The sequence below is a fragment of the Catharus ustulatus genome, chromosome 5 (assembly GCF_009819885.2).
Source record: "Catharus ustulatus isolate bCatUst1 chromosome 5, bCatUst1.pri.v2, whole genome shotgun sequence".
Taxonomy (NCBI): Eukaryota; Metazoa; Chordata; class Aves; order Passeriformes; family Turdidae; genus Catharus; species Catharus ustulatus.
Window position 1 is genome coordinate 74,327,775 of NC_046225.1, and position 24,952 is coordinate 74,352,726.

General features: G+C 41.6%; 1 protein-coding gene across 1 annotated transcript in view; it reads right to left on the reverse strand.

Annotated features, from left to right (window-relative positions):
* Nucleotides 1–202: 202 nt before the first annotated feature.
* The window catches only part of DDRGK1 (DDRGK domain containing 1), a 29,618-nt gene continuing 4,868 nt past the window's right edge, over nucleotides 203–24,952 (reverse strand). The window contains exons 2-9 of the mRNA XM_033060781.2: nucleotides 23,384–23,548; nucleotides 15,793–15,899; nucleotides 14,210–14,311; nucleotides 7,374–7,496; nucleotides 5,931–5,969; nucleotides 3,140–3,196; nucleotides 2,430–2,478; nucleotides 203–1,527 (exon numbers count right to left, since the gene is read on the reverse strand). Coding sequence (XP_032916672.1) covers nucleotides 1,355–1,527; nucleotides 2,430–2,478; nucleotides 3,140–3,196; nucleotides 5,931–5,969; nucleotides 7,374–7,496; nucleotides 14,210–14,311; nucleotides 15,793–15,899; nucleotides 23,384–23,548 — 815 coding nt within the window. The 3' untranslated portion in view covers nucleotides 203–1,354. The remainder of the gene's footprint in view (nucleotides 1,528–2,429; nucleotides 2,479–3,139; nucleotides 3,197–5,930; nucleotides 5,970–7,373; nucleotides 7,497–14,209; nucleotides 14,312–15,792; nucleotides 15,900–23,383; nucleotides 23,549–24,952) is intronic.

Consider the following 24,952-nt stretch of genomic DNA (forward strand, 5'->3'; position numbering starts at 1 on the left):
CCAAAAAGAGATAAAAAATGAATTTTGCTGAGTGCTGAGAGGATGCAGCTGGGTAAAAAGAACAGAAATGGAAATGGTGGGAGAGGATCACAACCCTGTCCCTGCCCACTTCTAACACAAACCTCTGCAATTCTTTCAATATTCTTGATTTTATTGCAAGAGTAATTTAAAACAGAACAAAAAAATAATGGCAAAACCCAAGCATTTTTAAAAAATTTAATAGGCAATCTGTAAGTAAGAGACTTTACAAGCCTCAAATGTGAAATATTTCAGCACTCAGGATGTGCTGACCCTTCACACCAACACGTGGTGCTGCTGGAACTCCCCTCTCCTGCACTCTCACATGCAGAGATGATCAGGAAATGTTTCCTCCCATTGTTTTATTGCTGTCTCATCCCACTGATAACAGGTTTTTAGTCTGCTCAGGTTTCAAGTTTGGCAGAGACAAAACCTCTTGTCCTCCCCAGTTACTGTTTATTCACATAAATTCTGCTGATTTCAGAAAGGAGAATGAATAAATGACTGAAAAAATAAATATTCTAATGCAGGAAATAAGTGCCCTGTACAATTAATACATTAATAATCATTAACTTGCAACACTAATTGCATGACTCAGAGTGTCTGAAGTTTTTATTTAAAAACCCCCAAACCTGCAGAGCACAGAGGCCACGGGGTGGGGGTGTCTGAGCCCTTCAGACACTCTGAGCTGGCTCTGACTTCAAAGGATGAATCACCAGGGTCTGGCTGCTATCAGCAGGACTGGCCTGCAATAAATGAGCCCAGTCAGCCCTTCCCTGGAGGGGTTTGTGTCTCTTGGCTGCAGGGAAATGATGCAGCCTGTCTGCAAGTCAACTTTTTAAATTACATAAATCAATATATAAACATATTTCTATAGCAGAAGTTTCCTGAAATAACCCCTGGAAGTTTTAACAGAGCAACCATTCCTCCCAGAGTTTCAGGATATATTTCAGCAAGAACAAAGACAAAACCTACACACCCATGGCTGTGTCCACCACAAAGTTAAAGAGCTCCAGAGTGCAGAGCAAGCCTGGAGAATCCTGAATGCAAATCTATTTGATACAAACATCAGAATTGGCCAACAATGAAAAGTTTGTTTACAGCAACATGAGGGATAAATTCCTGATCTTCCTGGGCTACAGGTGCAGCAGTGTTTGAGTTCCTGAGCATTTTCTGGTTCCCAACTCCACCATTTAACACCAGTTCTAACAGAAGGAAAAGCAAATATGAGTTTGCAGCTGATGCTTCCAAAGAGCATCCAGGCACCACGAAGGTCCTTGTTTGCTTTTAATGGTGTGTTTATTCATTCAGAGGTGAAAGCCCTGCAGTGTTTCTCTCAGGCCACAGTTGGAGGCACAGCTCTGCTGTCAGGTTGAAGGTTGATCAGGGAGTTGCTGGCCTGGGCCAGCTCTGCAATGGACACCCGGCCTCGCTGCTTGATGTACTGAGCCACGGCTGCCATCTCCTGTGCAGTGATGTAGATGAACTTCCCCCTGTCATCAATCACACCTGAGGGCAAGGACAGCACCTGCAGTCAGCTCTGGGCTCCCCTCTCCTCCCAACAGGCAGCACTCACTTGGGGAAGGGCAGGGTTTGATCTGCTGGGTGCTGGAGCAGTGCCAGCAGCACTCCCTGGGATTGCTCATTTTGCTCAAAGAACAGGTTCTGTGCACTGGGCACTGCTGGCTGGGACTTCACAGCAGCAGCTGCTCCTTTTCATGGCATCACAGAATGTCCTGAGCTGAAGGAATCCACCAGGATCATTGATCCAGCCCAAACAATCCCACCCTGAGCATCCCTGGTGTCCAAACCCTCCTGGAGCTCTGGAAGATTTGAGCCATTCCCTGGGGAGCCTGGGCAGTGCCAGCACTCTCTGGATGAGGAACCTTCCCCTGATATCCAAAATAAACCTCCCTGACCCAGCTCCAGCCATGCCCTGGGTGCTGTCCTTGTCACAGAAGAGGAGGAGCTGCAGAACCTGAATCTCCCCTCAGGCTGAACAAGCCAAGTGCCCTCAGCTGCTCCTCACATGGATTCCTCTGCAGACCCTTCCCCATCCTGCTTTTCTGCTGCTCTGCTGCCATTCCAGCCTGGACTGAGTGAGCACAGGGCTGGGAACAAATATTCACTGACTGCAGCACCTGCAGCACCCTGGGGTGTTTGCCTTTCCACATGCCACACCCCAATCCAGCCTTGGAAACCACCCCAAATCATCCCTGTGATCCCCTCAAATTCACATTTCATTTACAGCTAGCCCAAAAGGCCTTCAGTAGATAAATAAATTAAATATAAATATGTAGCTATCAAGATCCTTAAAACAGGAATGGCATTGGAATTCTCTCTCTGCCTCAGGGAAGGCATTTTCTGCACCACCAGCTACACAAAGTTCCCCTTTGTGCTTTGGCTGTCACCTGTCAGGGTGCCATCTGCCATCAGGTCCTGGATTCTGTTAATTGCATCCTGTGCAGAAGAGAAAAAGGAGGAACAGAGTGATCAAAAGGGAAGCAAAAAAAAAATTCACATGTTCAGATAAACTACAGAGGTTTGCACTGAGATCCCTCAGGGTTAAGGAATTCAGTACTCCCACACAGAGAGATGCAATCAGCCCTTTGGTCTTTGAGAGAGGATTTTAAATTTTTTTGCATTTTGGGATGTTCAAATTAAATCCCCTATCCCTTAAAAGAGACTTTTATTGCCATTATTGGCTGTTTCAAGGAGCAGGGGGTTATAGGAATATTCCCATGGAAAGGCTGTGATGTGCCAGGAAGTTCCATGAAGCACACTGAGTTCCTTGCTCAAAAATTCCATGGTTTTTGTATCTTTTCCTGCTCCTTTTAGGAGCAAACCTCTCCTACCAACCCACAGCAACAACTTGTTGAATTTATGGCTGGGTTTACTCTACAGTTACTCCAAGCATGCAGTTCCACTGCATCTTAAATGTTAGTTTCTACAGTTCTACCTCTCTCTTTTTCTTTTTATATGACTGCAGAAGGAAATTATAATTTAAATTTTAACCAGATAAATCCTTTGAGTAACCCACTGTGCACTTAAATGTAGTTCTGGTATAAAAGGGAGACAGGAGCCCAACAAAAATCAATATTTCCCCAAAGTCAGTGCTTACCTGTGTCCTCAAACCCAGATGTGAAGCCAAGTCCTCCAGCTGGATAACTTTTGTTTTCTGTGGAGACAAACAAGAGTTAAGCTGATGAATGAGAAAGCTGGGAATTATTTTTTTTTTCCATTCAAATAAAAAAACTCCTAGTAAGCACTTTCCTCTGATGAAAAACTCTCAGGTTACCTAAAGCAGGGAGCTGTGACCCACTTAGGGCAAGACTCAAACACATCTGCCAGTGTTGATCCTGCACTTTTCCTTACATCAGGACAAGATTCTCTTCCCCCACCTCCTGAGTTTCTCAGCTGCTACCTTTAATTTCCAGTGTGTTTTAGCTTTGAGGGATGTTTCAAAGCACCTTTTAAAATGATCACTGGTGTGTATTACATAAAAGCCAGGCAGGACTGGCAGCATTAAGTGCTTTAGTGTGTTTTACTGATGTCATGTGTATTAATGCCATAATAATCTTCCTAAGCAAGCCAACACCTTATTAAAATTGGCAGTGTTGGAACTGCAAATTGTCATTTTGCTCTTGACAGGTTCTTCCTGCAGCTTTTCTCAGTCATCACTGCACACATCTGGTTTTGTGCTTGTCTGCAGCTCCAGAGAAAACACCTGCAGTGCTTGTCTGGAGCTGCTTGGTTCCTGTTTTCTTCTCTGCCAAAGTTTTAGGGGTTCATCAGTTCAGTTGTAAAAGGATGCAGTGTTTGTAAGGAGCTTGGAAAAGACAAAACTGTTGGAAAGCTCAGTTAATATTCAGGACCACATTCCTAAAATCCATGTATGTACAGCCACAGGAGCTGCATCTGAACAAATGAAATCCTTCAAACAATTCCTCTGTTTCTGGTCTTGAGAGCATACTGGGAGGCCACTGAAGAAATCAAGAGAGGCTGAAATAGATGAATCTCTTTCATTAATAAAATCAGACCCAAAAGGAAGGCACACACAGATTTAGCAGTTGTGAAGTTCGATGCAGCCAAGCTAGAGAACTGAACACCATGGACTGAACACAGGGAGCTGGAACCAGTCCATGGAATTCAGTTCTCAGAGCTGGGAACTGCCAACATTCGTCACATCTTCTCCTACAGGGGCTGGGGGCTTGGTGCAAAGCCACAGGAACAGGAGAAACAGGACTCAAACCTTCACTTAGAGGTATTCCCCCTCTATGAGCAAGTTTAGTGGAAGCTTCCCAAGAGAGATCCTGCTGGGAATGAGAGCCCAAGGGGGTGGGATCAGGATGCACCCCCACACTCTGGAATACACCATGGGATCCCAGGGGAATAAAACATTTCTCCACAACAAAAGCACATCCACATTTCCCTGAATTTTCATCCTAGGGGTGATGCTGCTGCTTTCCTCCAGAGCTGCATTTTGCCTCCAACACCCTTAAGAATGAAGCATGGGGTGAATTATCTCCAGTCAATGATACCACCATGAGAAATTATTCAACAGAAGAGCTAAATTTGATTTTATTTTTTTTTTAAATGCCAATTGCTCTTAATTTATACATTTTTTTTCAGACAGCTACAAGCAGCTCAGCACTGCTTCCTGTCAATGGTTTCTGTGAACAGAACAGGAGATGAGGGCAATACATAATCTATACATTAAAGCACACTTTCAAGATTAAAGAAAAATACTTAAAACTTGTGAAAGCAATGCCCCAGCTCTGCAGCTCAGCTCTGCAGAGGAAATCAGGTGTGCAATATTCAGACTTCAGTTTCCAGCCCAAGTTGAATTTCTCTGACGTCAAGATAAAGTGGCTGATACAAAATTTAGTGAACACTGAACTGGGAGCTTGTGATTAATCTGGGCCATCCACCACAAACCTTGGGGCAATGAGCAGAGTCTGCCTGGCTGTGTCATCACTTGGAAACCTCCCAATGCTTGTGGGAGATCCCAAAGATCTGGAATCTCCTTTTTTACCTACAGAGGTGAAAGAGAGGCAGAGAGCAGCCCAGCTCTGCACTCACTCCAAAGGACAATCACTCCAAGGACTCCCCAAGGAGAGTCGGCCACGAGGCAAATCTGTAAGTCCTGGAGATAAATCTGCTCTAAGTCCAGGGTTTTTGCTGGATAATGGATGTGCAAAAGCAGCCCAAAGCTGAGATTTTGGAATACAAAATGATCAGCAGCTGGCTAAACATCCAAGTGATTTGCTTGCTAAATCACACATCCTGAGAGTTCAGATTCCAGTAAAGAAATTCATTAGGAAAAAAAGAATTGCATGACAGTGCTGGAGTGAGAGGAGAAAAATGCATCTGACCTTAGATATGGCAACAGTGAAGAGCTTTGCCCTCCCAGATCAAAAGCAGGAACACAGCCCAGGTTTTGAACAGCCAAACATACAATGGGATCAAAGGGACACTGACACACCCTGCCCAAAACAAGGGAGCTGCTTCTTAAACATTGAGACAACGTTGGAAGCTGCATGGATGGAAAAAAGTGAAGGAATCCCAGGGAAAGTTGGGACTGAGCTTCCCAGTGCCAGAGCACCCTCCTGGAACAGCAACTCTCCTTCCTCTGAGCTCACTGGAGAGACTGCTTTGAAATCTGATGGTCACAACCAAAAAAAGCCTGAATGCTCCAAATCCCAACCCACAGCAAACATTGCTTCCATAAATTCTGAGGGAGATCCACCAGGGCAAGAGCCACATCCAAAAGCCAGGACCCAGCTGGAATTCAACCATTTTAGTAATGATGGATGTGCTTGTGCTGGCTCAGAAAATACACTCATTGAAGGTATCACTTTTGATATTTAAATAAATGAAAGAGGAAGGGAGAAAAAGCAAAGGCACCTCACCTTAACATATTCCAGGAATTCCAGAAGAAAGCTGCGAGACTGGAGACAGCAAGGAAAAGAATTATTTTAAATTCATGAGTATTGAATGCATCAAAAACTTGCTGGAAATGTTTAGATTGCATAATTTTTAACTACACACACTGAGATACTGGACTGGGAAGAAAAATAATCTAGATTTAACCTGTACTTCAGCCAGCACCAGGCCAGGGTGCCTCCATCATTTCTCTCATTTCTGCTGTCTCCAAACAACTCTGTACCTGTTATTATTTCTGAATATGACTTTTAAATTGCCTGCAATTCAAGTTCTAACTCCCCACTCCACCAAAGTTCTCTCAGGTTGAGATCCAGGCATCATCAACCCAAGCTATTTTAGGTGAGAACACCTTTCTCTGTCCTGACATGGAGATTAATTTCTCCTTAACAGGAAACAATCAACACATTCCAGCTTTAAAGGGTGTTTGAAGTGGAACACATCAATATTCAGGGATAATCTCAGGTACAGATTTTTGAAGGAACTGTCAATAAAAGTGTGCATTTTGCTGTTCACTGCAGCTTGGGGAATTCCCCATCACCAGACAGAACTCTTGGTGTTAATCCTGGTGTGATGGAGGAATTTTTCTTGATGGGGAAGGATCCACAGTGAGAACTTGTAATGAGGCAATGCTGCTTGACATTAGGCACAAAATGCTGTGCTCAAAGCCACTCTCAGTCACACTAAAGCAAATCCATTTAATTCCAGAGTCTCTTCAGCACATGGCCCTGAAATAAATCCTTCCCAAGAAATGCACTGGACAGCTCAAATTGGCAGCTACAACCCAAGAGCAATTCCAGGATGTGATAGCAAATAAATTGTGTCTAACAGGTTTTCACCAGACAAAACAAGAACTCTGCCTCCCACAACAGCAAAACCTTTTCAGGTTTGCTGTGATTTTATATCAAGTATCACATTTCAACCACCACATCCAGCAGCTCTGCAGGCAGCCTCAAGAGCAGCAGTGTCCTGAGGATTCCTTTATCAGAAGCCTTTTGAGACATGAGTTTGGTTTTTAATTTGATTTCTCAGTGTAGAAAATAAAGCCAAACCCAAATAACTGCCCCCAAGGTCTGTGGGCACTTTCAAACTCCAAATTCAACTTTACTGGCTCAGAGTCTGTGGGTAAGGCAGAGCTGCTGACAGTGAGAGATGATCTGAATTCCAGGATGAGTTTTAGTTCAGGGAGGACAGAACTCATTTCCAGCAAGTTCCCTCAGAGCTCTGAAACAACCTGGAGGAGTGTGGTATGAGGAAGAGCAGCATTCCCCAGGAAATCCTGCAGGGTTAACCTGTGCCACAGACACAATTCAGCTTTCACAAGCCAAAACCTTTGGCTGACTCCTACTTTTAAATTCATTTTACACAAGGCAAGGCAGCAAGTCTGACAATGCAGAGCCAGCCCCACGTACCTGCTCCTCTGTCATTGCTTCTTCAACCCCTTCCTCTTCAACCACAAAACTTTCCTTCAGCTTCAGGTACTCCTCATATTCTCTCTTCTCCTCTTCTTCCTTTGCCTTCCTTTTTTCCTCTTCCTGGACAGAAAAGATGCCAAGTGGTCAGTCTGCTCTTTTCCCAAGTCAGGTTTTAAGTGAAGCAGCATCTCCTTTCTCTGCAGCCAGCACATAAAAACTTTTTTTTTTTTTAGATTTAAAGATTCTAAGTTGTCCCTTGATGGCACAAGGAGTTCCAGTGACCATCTCACCAGCAGAGCTGACAGAGGGACAGAACCACTCTTAAATAGCAACCTGCCTGCTTCATTTGCATGAGGCTGCTGCTTCTGGCAGGAAGTCCCTGCCCCTCCCTGCACTTTGAAGCAACCTCCACATTTTTGGTTACTGCTCCCAGTTCTGCTCTGCCACTGCAGGACACTGGGAGTGCTCACAGGGAACACTGGTGGAGGGAAAAACAGCCAGCCTGGAAAAGTTTTAAGTAGAATCAAGTTTTCAAGGAAAATCTCTTCCTTTCTTCCAGCAAACTGTGCCTACATGGAATAGAAATTTATTATATAAAGTGTTTTAGGCACAGGAGGCAAGGCATGATTGTATTAACAAAAGGGTTTTTTTTAACATGTTGTTTGCTAAATAAAAGCTTCAGGCTTTTAGTTATCTGCAATAAAAAATCTTCATGGCTTACGCTGAAATAAATATTAAAGCCTTAAAGCCCACAATAAAGCTGACCCAGAAAACTCCAAGCCCAGCACCAGTGACAGGATTCTGTGGAATTCACACCTCCACAAATCAAAATGGTGATTAAAGCTTTGGGAATGTGACAGATTACTTAGAAAATGTTTCAAATAAGAAAAGATTTTTACAGGGAACACCTAAATTTTCAGCTTTCCATTATTTTAATTTAAAACTTGTTTTGTTTTCTCTGACAGAAGGCAGGACTAACTTTGAAGGTTGGATTTGATGATGTCAGAGACCTTTTCCAATCTAAAAGATTCCATGGCTCACACAGAATTAAAATGTTTCCCTGCAGGACAGTTTATTCCACACAGGAATTCATGTTTGTGCAGCACCTGGTACAAAGAGATTCCAAAAGCATCTGGCCTCTGGCTCCATCACATTCCAGAGAATAAAACAAACAGAGGAGTTCTTCAAATTTCAGTGACAGTCCCAGGGCATTCCTCTATCAGCAGCAGAGGAATTGATCTTTTAAAGAACAGTGATATTGATTTCTAATATGGTAATTGCTTCCTTAAATAGCTAGAGTGTAAATATTTCTTCCATTAAGACAAGGAGAGACAGATCATTCAGTATATAGAAAATATATCCATATTAAAAAATATGTCCTTTGATAAAAAACAGTATTTGGTCCCATTTTTATTTCATCAAATTCCCAGAAAGTCAGGAGAAAGAATCCTGCCAACATCCAAGAATGAGAAAAACAGGACTGAGAGGATCTGAGTGTTTCTGCAAAGCCAAATTCGTTTTTTAAACTGCTATCTCATGAAAAATCTACAGATCTGAGGAAGCTCTTGAGACAAAACAAGATCATTTTTGGGTCATCCATCACCACAACAATTAATCCAACAGCAGATTTTTTCCCTTATATGCACTCCAGATGCCAAGAACAACATAACCATATTTCATTTGGAAGCAACTGCAATTGTTCTCTTCTTGTAAGTGCATTAAATTTAATCTTGATCCTGGAAAGAAGAGAATAATGTTCTTCCCCTGGTCTGTTAGAGAGGTTGTAATTCAGCAGGATTTGAAATGAGGAGAAAAAAAAAAAAACAATCACAAAGCCTCAAATTTGCTTTGGTAAATAATTTCTAGATTGTTCTGCAAAAAAAAGAAAAGCTCAGAAGAGAGTGTCCCATTTGTAACTAGGAGCAACAATAACTAAACCACATTTTCCTGCTTCTGGGAGCTGTAACAAATGAGCCAGGCTCCTTCCTGTGCTCCTTCCCTACCTGAAAAAAAACCATTTTGCATTTTCTGGAAGTATCCCATCCCCAAGAGCTGCAGAGGAGCAGCCCTGCTGTGACACTGGCAGAGCACTCACCCACCAGCCCCTCTTTGCCAACAGGAATTTCTTTTCCAGATGCTGAATTTTGATCAGCAGAGCATTTCCAGGTGCTCTGAGGCACTGAAGTGTGTCAGCCCTCAAAGCTTCCTGGTGGTTGCAGCTTTCTCCATAACATTAAGGTTTTTTTTTTCATCTAAAAATTAAAAATTCATGCAGAGCCTCACGTGTTTTACAAGCTAAATTCACCTGTGATTCAGTCTGTAGGGAAAAAAAAAAGGATTTATCCAAACTGCAGAGCAGGAGGAGAGATGATTCTGCAAGGGGGAAGCTGAGAGGGGAACCCTGGATGTCTGGGAATATTTATTTTTTTTGTTCTGCCATCTCTCTAACCCTTCTGTCATGCTCATGGAGCAGTGTGGGAGCTGCAGGGTCAAACTGAGTGTGCTGGTTTTGCACAATAAAATTTTTGTTAATAAATTCCTTCTTTATACCCTTTAAGTTTTATTTTTGCTCTTAAATCCTATCTCAAAAAAATAAAAATTAAGTATATTAAAATTAAACAAACTGAGCCCAGGATTTGGGCTCAACCCCACAGAGTCCAGGGTGGGGTGCTGGGGAAATCCCAGCAGGTGGAAATTTGGTAACTGCAGATGCTCATCTACAGCTGCCGCCTTTTATTTTTTTATTTTTTTAATTTTTTTTATTTTTTGAAGCAGGTTTGCCTCTCTCCTCACCCATCTAAATGTGACTTGAGCAGTGTAAAGTTTTCTTTTCGTTTGTTTTATTCCACTGCACGTGAAGAACAAAGTGTTCCCACTCTGACCACATTTTAATTGAACAAATAAATAAATAAATGAGTCACTAAAACTTCATTTTCTGTTCTTTTTCTCACCCCCTTGCACACCAAGAACCTGGATGTATAAATAAAAAGCACATACAAATATGAATTACACAGGAATTCCAACTTGTACCTGACATCTCGTGTTTTACCTGCAAAAAATTGTGAACTTTCAGTTTTAAGGATAAAAATTAGTATTGTAATTTTTTTTTGTTAAGTGACAGCTTAAGAAAAAGATGAAGTTCAATTATATGTTATGCTTTTATTTCAAATTTACCAATTAGCCAGCTTGAGGTGTTTAAGTAACTTTTGCTGATGTATTAGGTTTAAATACCATTTATCTGTCCAACACAACCCCAAAAAATTGGTTTGCACTTGTTTAGGCAGTGTGCCAAATTTAATTACACAAAAAAAAAAATCAAGTTTGAGTTAAAGACATTTCTCCTTATCAAGCTACACATAAAAATCCAATATTTTGGTGTCATCATACTTGTCTAGTTCAGTCTGCATTCTGGACACTCTTCAGCCACCACTCACTCCCTGTAATTTCTTTTTTTTTATTTTTTTTTGTGGCTGTTTCCTGGATTAAAGAAACTCTCTCCTTGTACAGCATCCAGTTTTGGAATTGTAGCAAAAAGAACTTTGCAGAAAATCATTTGGCACAGGTGGATCTGTAGGATTCCTGTCCCCCTCACTGCTCAGACAGAATAAGTGTCCTTATCCCCACAAAATCAGAAAATGAAGTTTTTTTTTGCAAGGTTTTCAACTTGTACTCCCCTAGGAGAAATTAATTTTGAGAGAAGTGCACTTGAAAAGTGATGCTTAAATTGGAATTATCTCCATCAGTGCAGAAATGCACTGTTTATGTAGGAAAAATGGATATAAATATCAAACAGATAATGAAGAGCTCTGCTGAGACACAAATCTTGATGTTCACACAATAAAACAACTAAAACTTGGTGCCTCAAATATCAGAGTCAAAACTTTAGGGTCAAACCTTCCAGAGGAGCTTTGTGATCCTGGCTGACCCTCATTTCTACAGCTCTGAGGATCCACATGCAAATTAAATTAATTTAAAGGATTTAAGCAGATATTTGGCTAAAGTGATCCAGGAATTTGAGCAATTTTCCAAGTTCTAAGAAATACTCAGTGCACAAATTAAATTAAACGCAAATTTACCAAAATCTCTGTGCACAGGCAAAGAAAAAAAGAAAAAAAAGAGTTTTTTAATGTGAGCAATCTGCCAGGTTTTGTCTGAAAACTCTGTTTTGCAACATCAGAGGAAGCTCACTCTCATTGATAAGGTGCTGGCTGGTAAACCAGCTCACCACCAAAAAACTCCAAGAGTGAAAGGGAAATCCCCAGGGTAAAGCAGAGCTGAAGCAAATGCCAATTCTAAAGGAGCTTCCTCAGGCCTGCAGCCAATCAGCTCAGCAGAACACTGGAAAGGAAACTTGAATTTAAAAATACATGATCTGGTTTGCAACACTCAAGTCAAGGGGCAACCACATTTTATTTATAAGTGCATACAAACTGATTGAAATAGAAGCAGGGGGTATTTTTCTCAAGAGTAGGCAAGATTTTAGCCCCTCTGACTCCCTCAAGGTACAGTTCCCACCTGTCAGCACAATTTCAGCAGCATTTCTTGGGTGAGAGACTGGGGAAAAAAAAAAAAGTTCAAGTGGAATTTAGCTAGCAAAGCTGGCTCTGCTTGTCTGCTATTTCTGCCAGAAATATTAAATTCTGATGTACTGGGGCAGGAAGGGGAAAATGAGCTCTCTGATTTACCTCACTGTCTCAGGCAAACTTCAGTGATAAACTGAATTTTTTGTGCCTTGTAGCAATGTCAGTGACCAAAATGCCTCTTAGAAAAACAGCTGCCCCTGGTTTTTATCTCCCATCAGTCACTACTTGAGGTATCTTTCAGAATTTTGCTTTTCCACCTCCTAATTCAGGTGAGGGAATGGAATCATCACATGTGCAGCCCACAGGGCTTTACTGGTGACAGGATATTACTTGGTGCAATGAAGAATTCCTGCTCTAGAGGAAAATAAATGGCATTTTATCCTGTGTATTCCATAAACCCAGTGATGCTCTCACTGTTCACTGAGGCTGTGCCTTTTCCATCACACCATCAGCCTGTAACAAGACTGGACAGATGAGATGTTCTGAGCTCTCTTCAAAATGTTGTTTCCTGCTGCAGACTCCATGAAGACAGATTTAAAATTACCAGCAAACAGCTGAGCATGGCCATTAAATATTGTCAGATATATCTGCTTTGATCCAAGCTCCAAATGTTCTGCAGTTACTGGATTATCAACTTAGACACAAGTAAAAAAAAATTAAATATTGAATAAAAAAATTAAATATTGAATAATGTTCCTGATGTAGCCTGGTGGGAGGGCTTCTGTCCTGATAAATGCTGGGGAAACAAATAATTTAACCAAACTAAAATAGCTGAAAATGACAGGATTTAAGTAGGTGGGTATTGGCTAAAGGGACCAAGCTGGATTCAAGCATTTGAGTAATTTTCCAAGTTCTAGGAAGTACTCTGTGGATTGCTGGGTACAAAAATTAAAAATAAACAAATGAACAAATAAATAAATAAATAAAACCAGAGCCTTAGTTTGTATTCCTCTTTAAAGTCCTGCAAATTAAACCAGTAAATAAAGAGTTTCCTCATTCAACCAAAAATAAATTTCATAGCCCTCAACCAAACAGAAACAAAATTAAAAGAAAATAAATAATTATTTCAGTATGAAGAGATGCCTGGTTGAAATTTCACCTTTATTTTCTACTCAACTTTTTAACTGTGCCTTTAATCCAGCTAAAAATTGCTAAAGCCCAGGTTAAACCCTAGAACAACTCAGTCCTGTGCTGCAGCTTCCTCAGAGCAGGCTGGCCCAGCTCAGGTGGAATTTGTTTAAAAATTCACCTGCTGAGCTGAGCTGTGCTGGCTGCCAGGGACTGAAGTTCCAGTGTCACTTCATGTCACTGTCCAGCCAGTGTGACACAATTCCCCAAAGCACTGGAGTCATTTCAATTCATTATTATCATGAAATTCTCAAAACTTCAGGAAAAATATTAAAGAAATAAATTTGTACATCTCTCTTGGAAGGGAAGCTGTGGAATTATTGTTTGAAGTTTGGTCAAAATCTCAGACTTTTCCACATCTCCTGATGTAGTGCTGACATTCTCCCCCTCCAATTTCTGAAAGGAGCTGAGAGCTCAGAAAGAAAAGGATTTTAACCCCAGAGCTAAATGGACATTCACATAAAGATCTCATGGATACAATCCCTATGTGTAATGCATGGATTTTTTTTTTTCTAAATTGCTTTATCCTGCCTTTGACAGGAAAGCAAAATTTGTCTTTTCCTTTGTAAATTATTATCAGCAACACACCCCACTTACACAACCTGCACTTGGAGCAAACCAGAGACACAAATTTCCAAAAAAAAATCAAAAAAAATTCACAGTGAGAGCTGGGGGTTGCAATTTTTCATCTCAGGACTGTGCAGAACACCTCTGTCCTTTCCACCACACAACCTGCAGCAGGACCAGAGCACAAAGTTCTCACCCTGATGGGCTGAGCACAAAAAGCAGCTCTGAAGTTTTCCTCCCTCACTAATGAAAAGTCTTTAACAAAGCTTTCAGTTGAGCAGGACCTGTTTTTCTGGGTCACATATGCACAGCTCAGGGATCTTTAATTGGGCAGCACATGCAAATACAGAGAATTAGAATGGAATCACACAAATTTCACACAACATTTGCAAAATCTGCTGTTGCTGCCTTTCACTTTCTGCTGGTTCCAGCTCAAAGCCCTGAGCTCCAAATCCTGCATGTGGCTGGAGCAGGACAGAGCCTGGGATCCCTGCAGCTCCCAGAACTTTCTAGAAGCAATGCCAAAATTGCACAGAGGAATGCAGGAATTCCCACCTGGCGTTCCTCCTCCAGACGAATCCTCTCCTCTTCTTTCCGCCTTTCCTCCTCTCTCTTGGACTCCAGCTTCCTCCTTTCTTCCCTCTCTGCTTCTTCAGCCTAAAACAAACATGATGCAAGCCAAGCTTTACTCTTTTTTAAATCTGAAAATTTCATGTTATGATGCCATGAGGGGATTTCTTACCAACTTGCTCAGAAGGAAAGATCAAAAAGAATAATAATTAAAAAAAAAAAAAAAAGCCATTATCATCTCACTTCCCCTCCCCTTCAGCACACTCAACATTGTGGTCAATTTAGAAATTACCCTTCTCACTTGTCTTATCTGTGTCTCAGTAACAGTTTAAGTTTTGAATGTGCTAAGGAGCTTATTACAACAGAGATGTTAAGCAATGTTGTGTCACAGAATTTCATTTCTCCTCACTGGAAGTTTAGTTAGAATGGACCCAAAAAAAAAGGGATTTGGAACACAAACTGTAAAAATAAAGTGAATTCAAATGTATCATTAACCTGGGCAGGATCTCTTAAAGAAAAAGCTGCAATGGTATCTTGAAATTATTTTACTTTTGTTTTTAAGCCAAAGAGGTTGTTGCAAAATAAGAATAAGGAGAAATAAAAAGGGTGTTTAGTGTATTTTTTTAAGGATTTTTTAAGCTCTTCAGGATACTTGAATTTGAAAATAAATTAAGAGGACAAGCAGAAAATATTCCAGTGGAGGATTTGGCTATGAGTGTTTCAGAGAAAAAGCCCCATCCAAGGAATTTATCTGTCTACATGGGAAAATAAAAATCAGCGTGTTTTAAAATGAAACAGGAGATTCCTTGCTCCACCAACTGATGTTTATCCAACTTCATTCAGCTTTGCTCAGATTTTCCACAAAAAAAAAAAATTAAATATAAAATTAAATATAATGAGTATGGAAAGTAACAAAATGATGAAAGCACTGACTGAGAAAAGATTAATAATGGAAGTTTATATATAACCAGTAATTAAGTTGATTACCTACTACACTGGATTTAAAGCTCAGGTGACACTAAAATTCCCAATTTGGATTTCAAAAGCTTTAAAAATGTTCACACAGAACAATAAAATAAATAAATAAAATAAATAAATAAAATTAAAAACCAGAACAATTCCAAGGAAAATGCACAAACTGCTGCCCTCAGAGGGCAGAAAATCCTCTTGTTTCCCTGGAATTAACACCAAAATGCTTTTGATCCCCCCCAACCTGTAAAAACAATAAATATGGCAGAACACAGATAAAATCAGAGCAAGTTTTTACACTCTGATTTTTTACACCTGAAGCACTCCTCACAATCCACAATGAGGGGCTGGGCTGCATTTTCAAGGGGAAACATCCAAAAAAAAGAATTCAAGAATTGAACTCCTCTCCTCCCCACGAGTCTGAATGAAAAGAAAATGCAACAGTTTTCCATGGGCCAGCTAAAGCTGAATTTTAGTTTATTTTTAGTTGATTTTTCAGTTAAAACAACCATTTAGTGATGACACTGCCTCTGCTTTTCTGTGCTATCCCCAGGTCTGTGCTGAGCTGCTCTGCTCAAGACGTGGCAGGAAATTCTCACCTCTCTCTGGGCTTTCCTGGCTTGTTTCTCTTCTAATTTCCTCTGCTTCTTTGCTCCAATTTTCCCAGACACCTGAAATTCTGGCACCTCCTCAGCATCCTCTTCCTCTGCAACATCGCGCAAATGACAAATTTTAAATCATCAGTGCTGCCTAGGAAAGCAGCAGCAGATGAAAAGGAGACACACACACACTTCAGACAAGACCCTTTTAGATGGAAAAAGGAAAAAAAAAAAATCACACAAGGCTGCCAAAGCCACAGAGCAGCAGCAACAAGGCAAACACACACTCAAGTGAAGGCAGAAGTAAAGATTTCCTTGATCCTTTGAAGGTTTTTCATAAATATTTCTTGATTTCCACAATTAAAAAAGAGATTTTTCTCTGATACATAAATTGTTATTATTTATCTGCTCAACATTGGCCTGCAGAGAATTTCTTTCCATTTACCCTCAGGTTTTGCACAACACATCCACTGAAAAAAAAAGTGGGATTTAGAGGTACCCCACTCATCCACTGGTTCCAGCCTGACAGAAATAACTTTTCAGGGATGAAGGGAAAAAAAAAAAAATCCTTGAAATGCAAATCTTGGGTCTGCCTGCAAGAAAATGACATGTAAATATTTGCCTGTTGTATGACAAATGGTTGTTTACAGAGGTGATTTCTGCAAGGCTGAAATATGAAAGGGTTTTATGCTCAAAGGGTGTGCAAATGAGGATTTCTGCTCACTCAGGGGCTGAGGAAAAAGAGCTTTTAAATGCAGCACAAAACTCAGGAACATTTAGCCATTTTATTTGGTTTAAATCAGTCCCTGGTCCCACCAAAGCTTTGGGGAGTGACCTCAACATTCCCAGAAAATCTTCACAGCCAGTGCAGGCTTCCAATGGAAGCTCCTGACACATGGATCCCCTTTTTGGGTAAAATTGGTGCTGTGAGCATCCCCAGTGCTGTCCTGGCAGGATGTTTTCTGACCTGCCCTTTTTTTTGGGAGCTCTGAAAGGAGCATATGGATGAATGACACTCCCCCTTCTTTTTTATGAAGAATTAAGCTGGAAACATTTTTGTTTTACTGATTGCAAGGCACAGAATGGGACTATGGTTAAAGCACCAAGCATGAGAAATAAATGTATCTGAGAGCTGTGTAGGTGGCTCTCAAACACCAGCTGTTTTCAGGAGATGGAATTCATAGAGCCTGGCTGCTGAGCTGAGTTTCAGAGAATTACTGGAGTCTGGGACTGAGATGATCAAAAGGGTTCCCCTTTCCTGCAAGGAGGGACACTCACATCTGACACAGTGGTTTCTATAGGTTTAATGATGCTTAAAATAACTTTATTTCTATTTTAAATACAGCATGGAGGGGAGTTTCAAACACAGTGGGTGAGCAGTTATTACTCCAAAATTAACAGCTCAGTTCTGGTATTGTTGTTTAGAAAATCATTTCTTGCAAACACCAGAAGTATAAAATCCACCTGAGGGCTTCTCAGATTTCATCTATATTAAGATTACCTGAGCCAGGAATCTAAGGAAGGCTTGTTTTTTTTTTTCACTCCTGGATCAAACATTATTTTTGTTGTCCAGGAGCATTTCTTTCCTCCTGTTTGAAGCATCTGATGTGACCCCTTAATCATCATTTCCCCAATAAAATCCAGACACAGCACATGATTCAGCAGAGCTGGGGAGGTCACCAGGCCACCAAACCTGATATTAGTGCCATTAATATGTGCTGAATAAACCTGAACATGCTGACAGCAACACAAACAACCCAGCCAAACCATTTGCTGAATCCATTTGTTGTTACAGCTCCACCAAAAGCAGGGAGGATGCTGCACACAGCCAGAAATTCTTTATTTCATTTTTATTTTGTTTCAGCAGCTTTTAACAATCACTTTTCACACACTGCTGGCTGTGACAGCACTGGGAGAGCCCATGGGGGGTGAGTCCATAGGAATTTGTGCTCCATCTGTCCCTGAGCTTGGGGTGTGATGAGTTTTAACATCCCAACAGTCCCACAAGTTCCCATCTCAAGATGTGAAAATTCTGCTTTACACAAACCTGGGGCTCTGAGCTGAGAGGGAAGCTTTGCTTTTCCTTGATATTTTGAACATATTGAGAGGTAGAACAACAGGAAAGTTATCAGTCACACACAGCTGTCTAAATTCCTGAAAATTTACAGATTTCTTTTTAAAAATGCTTCCCAGTTCCCTTAGAAAATGTGCTGGTGTTCTCTACCAGGGCAGAAATTTAGCATAAATAGACAAAAACTTCCAAAATAAACAATCAGCACTGTGTATTTTAGTTATCCCAGAATCACAGAATGGTTTGGATGGAAAGGACCTTAAAGATCATCTCATTCCAACCTCACCCCCACTTTCCACTAGACCAGGTTTCTCCAAACCCCATCCAACCTGGTCTAGTTCTCCTTTTAAATTTTGGGTGAAGCAAATGGATTCCCACCCATGAAAAAGAGTGAGAATTGCACAAGTGGCTACTCACAGAAAGTGCTTTGGGCACAGCCAGCTGCTTTATTTACTAAAGGAGTAAGAGAAAGGAGGTGGGGAAAGATGCCAGGTAAAAGCAGAAAATGTAATTAATACCCCAGAGATGTGTGACACCAGCCACTGGGAAGGTGAGGCCATTCCTCAGTAACACAAACCTGTGGTAGGATTAATTCTAGTCTAATAACTAGCCTTAATTTCTATGTTTATTTTTTTAAATTTTTAATTCAATTTGGTAGCTACCCACTTTAGAAACTGAGCAAGGAACTTTATTAATCTGAAGCCACAAAAGCAGGCAACACTCAGGGCAGAAAAGTGCAGCAGACACAAAAGGACAGCAGAGCTTCAGAGCAGAATGTGAGGTTTATTCTCAGCTCAAACCATCTGGCAGAAGTGAAAAACCACAGACCCCCCCAGCCTGTGCCTTGGAGGGATCAGACATCACTGGGGGCACTCTGACAACACCAAACTCACTGGATGAGTAGCAGCAAGGCAAAAACTTGACTTTTGATTCACTAGTTGGGATATTAGTCAAAGTTTAACTGTACTAGAAAGGTTTTCCTACTGATTAAGCATTAAAATAATTTCAGTGAACGCAGCTCCACTTCACAAGAACAGCGTGGGATCACATCACTGCTGCTAAATTTACACATTTTCCAGATCTTTCAGTGCTCAGAAAAAGTGCTTATTTTAAGAGATTTCAGCACAAACACCTTCTTCTGGAACTTATGCACACAATATCCATCACTCAATGGGGATGAAGAATTATTTTTGTATTATTTCCCCTCCAAAAAGTAGCAGAAAACACTCATGGCAAGACTTTTTTAGCTGCAAGATTGGAATGCTGAGTTTAGATGCCACACAAAGCAATAAACAGCATTTTAAAATGCCCAATTATAATAATTTTAAAAACTTTTAAAACCTTGTTTTTTGCTTTCTTCTCCCACTAGTGATTAACACAATGAAAAATGTGTTACCATACAAAAAGAAGAGAGGAACTCACAATTTCATTTATGTTGCACTCATTAACTTTTCTTTATTGTGTTTTATTTTACAAGCTGGAGCACTCAGACTGTCAAAAGCTGTTGGATTTATCATTACTGATGCTGTGGAAGTAAAATAATTTAATTTAATTTAATTCAGTGTGCTGGTGAGTCCAACACTTGTGCTCAATGCACAATGTTAAAAGCTCAGAGAAAATCCATGCAGGTGTTGGGATATTGAAAACTTTTGGAATTTAATGTTGCTGCCAGAAGTAGAGAGCCCACAGATTGGGCTAAATAATAAAAGCAACCTGACAAAACCAAATTCTTTCTTTGAGGGAGTCATTACTTTGTGTTTGTTAAAAACCCAAACCAAATATGATCCACACAAAGCCCCATTTTTCAGCAACACATTTTGCCACAAGTCAGAGAGGTCATTTTGAAGATGTGAAAATTAGTGTCTTTCAAAATCAAACCTTTGAAAAATACTCCCTGGAAATGGACTGGGCTGCTGAGGCTCTTCTGGCACCTCCTTCCCTTTTCATTTTTTTTTCACCCAGACCAGAGCACTGCCCAGTGGTCCCTGTTTTGGGACACTTTGGAAAGTGCTGGAATTTCTTAGACAAGTCTCTTGCTCACCATACCATGATTTAGAACAGCTTTAATCACCAGTTTCTCTCTCCATCACATCCACAGCAGCAAATTTCGACCCAAGACACAACTCCAAGTGACAGAAACTCCTCACCCTCATTATTTTTACCACAGCTGGATCGAGACACTGTCACTGTTTCAAACAAGGAGTTTCTTGTCACTTGAGAAGTTTCTTGCCATTTCTGAGAGGAAATTAAAAGCTCTCAACAAAACACCCTTATGTCCACCCAGAGGTGAGCTGGATCCAAGTGGATGCACTCAGAGCATCAGTGAAAAACCAGAGCCAAGCACACCCTCCTTGGATGGTAAATTTGAAATTGGAAATGGGTAATGCTATTTATTTACATGCCCCAAACAACCCTCAGTCCTGCTCCAGTTTCTCCCCTTTTCCCACTGCTCAGCTTGGCCTCTCTTGCTCTAAATGATTAATGCCTGAAATCCTCACCCATTCAAGCCCTGCAGCATTTTCAGTTTGGCTGTAGCCAGTCCACAAAGCCACCTCTGTCTGGGTTCAATTTAAATTAAGACACAGAGAGTTAATTAAGTCTGCTAGCTGGGATCTCAACCTAATCACATGAATACACAACTCTCCTTGCAGACTCCTTTTGCACAGGGAAAGGAGCAATGTGCAGAGCACAGAGGTTTTAACAACACTCCCAGACTGCAGAGGGCTGCAGAAAAGGCAGCAGTGCTGTGGCTGGAATTAAATTGGGCAATTTAAGGCAATCAAAACCATTTTTCTAGAGCAGCTCAGGGGTCTCATTTTGAGAATTGCCTTGTCACCAAGGAGAAGCATGTCCCAGCAATCTTTGGTCATCAGAGGGTGTTTGCAGGTGCTGATGTTCTCCTGATCCTGGAGCAGTCAATCCCCACTGAGAAATATTGCTGAGAAACTGAGGCAGGGTGGGCACCTGGCTGGATCCTGGCACTCAGGAACCCAGCACCTGCTGGATTTTCCTTCTGGGAGCAAAGTCAAGATATTTGGTGCTGCAATATTGTCTGTGACAATCTGTAACTGATTTAATTAGCTAAATTCCCCAGCAAGCTGAAGAATTCCAACCTGGTTTAGTTCCACTGGCAATGCTTGAATATTGAAAATAATAATTTACTATTTCTGTTGTTATTAAATGACTCCTTATCCAGATTTCAGCTGCAGAAAGGACAATTAAGTTTTCAAGGTTTTGATGTTAGTGCCCAGGCTTTGGGGTTGTTTTTCCTCCCCCATTCAGCTCAGAAACCGTGGGCTACAACTTTACCCTCAAAGCTTCTTTCTCATTCTGGAATTGAAATCTGATTGTTAGATGGAAAACAGAAAACCCTGGTGCTAACCACAACTCCAAAGTCTGCAAGTGCTGCTTTGGGGACATTTCCTAGAGTCAGCAGAACAGGCAGAACTCTCTGGTGACAACAGCACTTCCTACCTGACTCCCCTTTGTGACTATTCAGGGACACAGGGATGGGCAAGGGAATCCTCACACCCTCCCTGAGCTCAGTTTCTTGCAGAGATGGGTTGGTGAAGAAATCACTTCCTGGAAGAAGTCAGTGACACAGAGAAGGATCAGGGTGGAAATTCCACACAGGGAACAGAAACCTAACAGTAGAATATTGTAACAGATTCAAACAACAAAAAAAAATCTGCTTTGGTTACAGATGTTCAGAAGTTTTCAGAGCATTTACAAGGCAAGAGTGGGGAAACCAGACTGGCTTTGGTTTGGTGTTTCTGTGTAAATTGTGAAATAATTTTGCTCTTCAGCCCTGGTGCTGCACTGGGCTCTCTTTCCAAGGAATTCTTTAGCACAAAACTCTGCTGTGGAGAGAACTTGCTGTTCCAGCTGGTTCAAATGCAAGCAAATAGGCAAAAACAAGAGGATAAATCCCAGATGTGCACAGAGAGGGCTTTAAAACATTCAACACATCCTTGTGTAAGGGGAAAACCCAAACCCCACTCTAAGACAGGTAGCTCAGGGCCAGGCTGAAGGATTTGCAGCACAGAGGGTGACAAATCCCAGTTAATAATGGTCACTGGTCACTGGGGGAGCAGGGACAGCTGCTTCTCTCCACAGCTCCTCTGCTCAAGGCTGTGCTCACTCTCCAAAGGCTTCACTGCTCCTGCTGTGCACCTGTGCTCAGCCACTTGGAAAAACCATCCCAAAATGTGAACAAAACCGCCCACAGGAGCAGCACAAAACAGAAGCAAAGAGCAAGAAGCTGTTTTTAATTTGGGTAAGAAATTAGGGAAAGCAAATAAAAGAAGGCATGTCATTTCAAAGGGAACTTCATGCAAAAGCAGCAGCACTTGCATCTGATGTACAGAAAGCTGCAAAAGAATTATTTATAAAGCCCAATGACACAGATTCTTCTATTGCTAGAGTGACAAAGTAAGATAAGATAAGATGAGCTGTTTGCTTTGACAGCTTCACTGTCGGCCTTCAGCATTCAAACTTTTGATGTCTGGAGTTGAAAACTGAGTATTTTTAGATTCCATTTTCTTTCCAGGATGTTATCACAGGAGAAGAAATAACCAAAGTTGAAAAGTTCACACCTGTCCAATCTCCATCTGTGAATCTGCTGAACATAATTAGCTGGAAAAGCACATTTACCTGCCACCATGAGGCTTTCTGTGAACTGCAGGGCAAGAAAAGCTGAACAAAGTGCAAACAGTCCCTGCTCAAGGCATGACAGAGGTGTGTGCTCAGTGCTTTCACCTCCTGCACAGCACAGAGACACTCTGATCTCCACTGCAAGCCCCAGTGCAGCAAAGCCCACTTGAGCAGAAAGCCTGAACACTTCACCCACGATCTGAAAGCAAAAAGAATCCAGGGGGGTGAATCATGGTGATCTCATCTCTCCAGCAATAAAGAGAATAATGTGTCAAGCTTCACCAGAAAAGGGAGTTAAACTTACAGGGTGTAGAAAGATGTTATTGTCACCATATTTTTGTCTATGAGCACACCACAGAAATGTAGCTGGGAACTGTAAATCCAGCACAGGATTTGCACAACACATTGTCAACAACCTGCTGGCAAAATGCTGCAGTGTGTGGTGATCTCCAGGTAATCCACTTGATCCTGACCATCACCTGGATGGCTCCTTGGAGAGAAAACTCCACATTTTGCAGAGGTTATATCACAATTTAAAAGAAATCAGCAATTACTACAGCTTGTTATTCAGTGCAAGGTGCGGATTCTGTTTTCTCAAATTTAATTCCCTGTGTGGCTAAGCAGGAAATACAAAAGTTTTTAGGCAGGATGTGAAAAGTCTGACACCACAAACAGCCAGGATTCACCTCAGGAGGAGGCAGAGGTTAAATGTAAAGGATAGACAGAGAAAAGGGATGAAGTAGGGAGAGAAAACAGGTTATGGTGAAACTGTAAATAATCCACCAGCAAGGAGGCAGCTGCACCCCTTTCCCAGCTCTAACACGTGCTCTGGAGGTTGTTAAATGTGTGCAGGGTGATGTGAAGTACCTTGCAGCCACTCCTCTGCCTGCTGGGCTCTCCTCTGGGCCATCAGCCTGCTGCCCATGTTCCTGCGGCGCCTGGGCATCCCCTCTGCTCGCTCCTCGCCCTGGGGCCGCGCTCTGGCCCCTGCTGCTGCTGCTGCTGCCACATTCTGCTGGTGCTCCTCATCAGCTGCAAGAAAGAAATCAAATATTCCTGTTAAAGTTTACATTCCTGCCTCTGCTTCTGGGTTACCCAGAAGCAAGGACCCAAAAGTGTGTTTTTTCTTTTGGAGTATTCTGATTTTTTAATTTTAATTTGTGCCGGTGTAATGGAGATTCATCTGGTTGGAACTTCAGAGAGGAAGATGTAAATCATAACACGTGAAACAAAACCCAGAGAGCACACAAGGATCACAAATTACAGGGTAATTTCATTCCACCCTGCTGATTTCAACTCCCCAAAACAGAGGTAGGTACAGACTAAGAGTCACTGCAGATCTCAGTGCCATCCTCTCTGCATGTGCTGCAGTCACTAATTAAGATCTGGCAAATGAAGAATATCCTGACAGGAGCAGCTGGGAGGATGGAACTGACCACTGGGTTCATTTCACAAGTTTTCCATAGGAAACTCTCCGATTTTTTGATTTTTTTGAGGCTTCCTGTTGATTTTAACTATGGCAGTAATGCAAAAAAAAAACAAAAACCAAAAGATAATGGTAAAATATCATCATCCTTGATAGCTGCTTTGCATATTCTGCTGATAAGCCTAACTGATATTTGTCACCTGCTCAATCCTGCAAAGGATTAACTTTTAAGCCTTAATTCAGGAAGATATTGAAATGGTCTCATAGGAAACTGCAGAGCTACTCACTCAACTCAGGACACAATGATTTTGTGAACTGCTGGATTGTGTTGTGTCCCAGCAGGAGCACACTGTGCCAAGTTTCCAGCATCTCCTGATCCAAACAATGCCTTCCTAAAAAAAAAAACCTCCTATTTGCATATCTCCCATCAGAAAATGAGACTGTGAGTGAGCCTGCAGCTCACCTCGGTTATCTCAGCCTGACTTTGGGGCTGATAAGGACAGGCAGGGCTGCACAGCAGAGCCCTCAGCAGCTCAGGCTGCTGCAGCACACATGTCACAGGGGTGGCAGCAGGCCCCCACAGACTCTGTGACATTTGGAACTGAGTCACTGCCCTGCCATGCTGCTCTCACCCTCCTGGTGCCATCCACCTCTGCAGACAAAACTCAGAATCACCAAATGCAGCTCCAGAGATGCTGCAAGGCTTGCCCTGTTCTATCTGGAATGCTAAAGGGAATTTTCCTGAAGAAGCAGAGCAGCAGATCACTTCTTGGACACTGATCAATGCTAAAAACACTCTGCAGAAAGCTTTTTATACAAATACAGTGTTTCTCTTCCTGAGTTCTTGAGATGTGCTGCAATTCAAACCTCAGCATCCTTTCACCTGCAAGCTTTGGTAATTCCCAAGATGGTCCTGCCCAGCAGCTCAGCTGTGCAGTTCCAGCACTCATTCATGCTGCTTTTGGTTCCTGTTGTCCTGTGAAACAGAGACTGCTTTGCATTTTATGAAA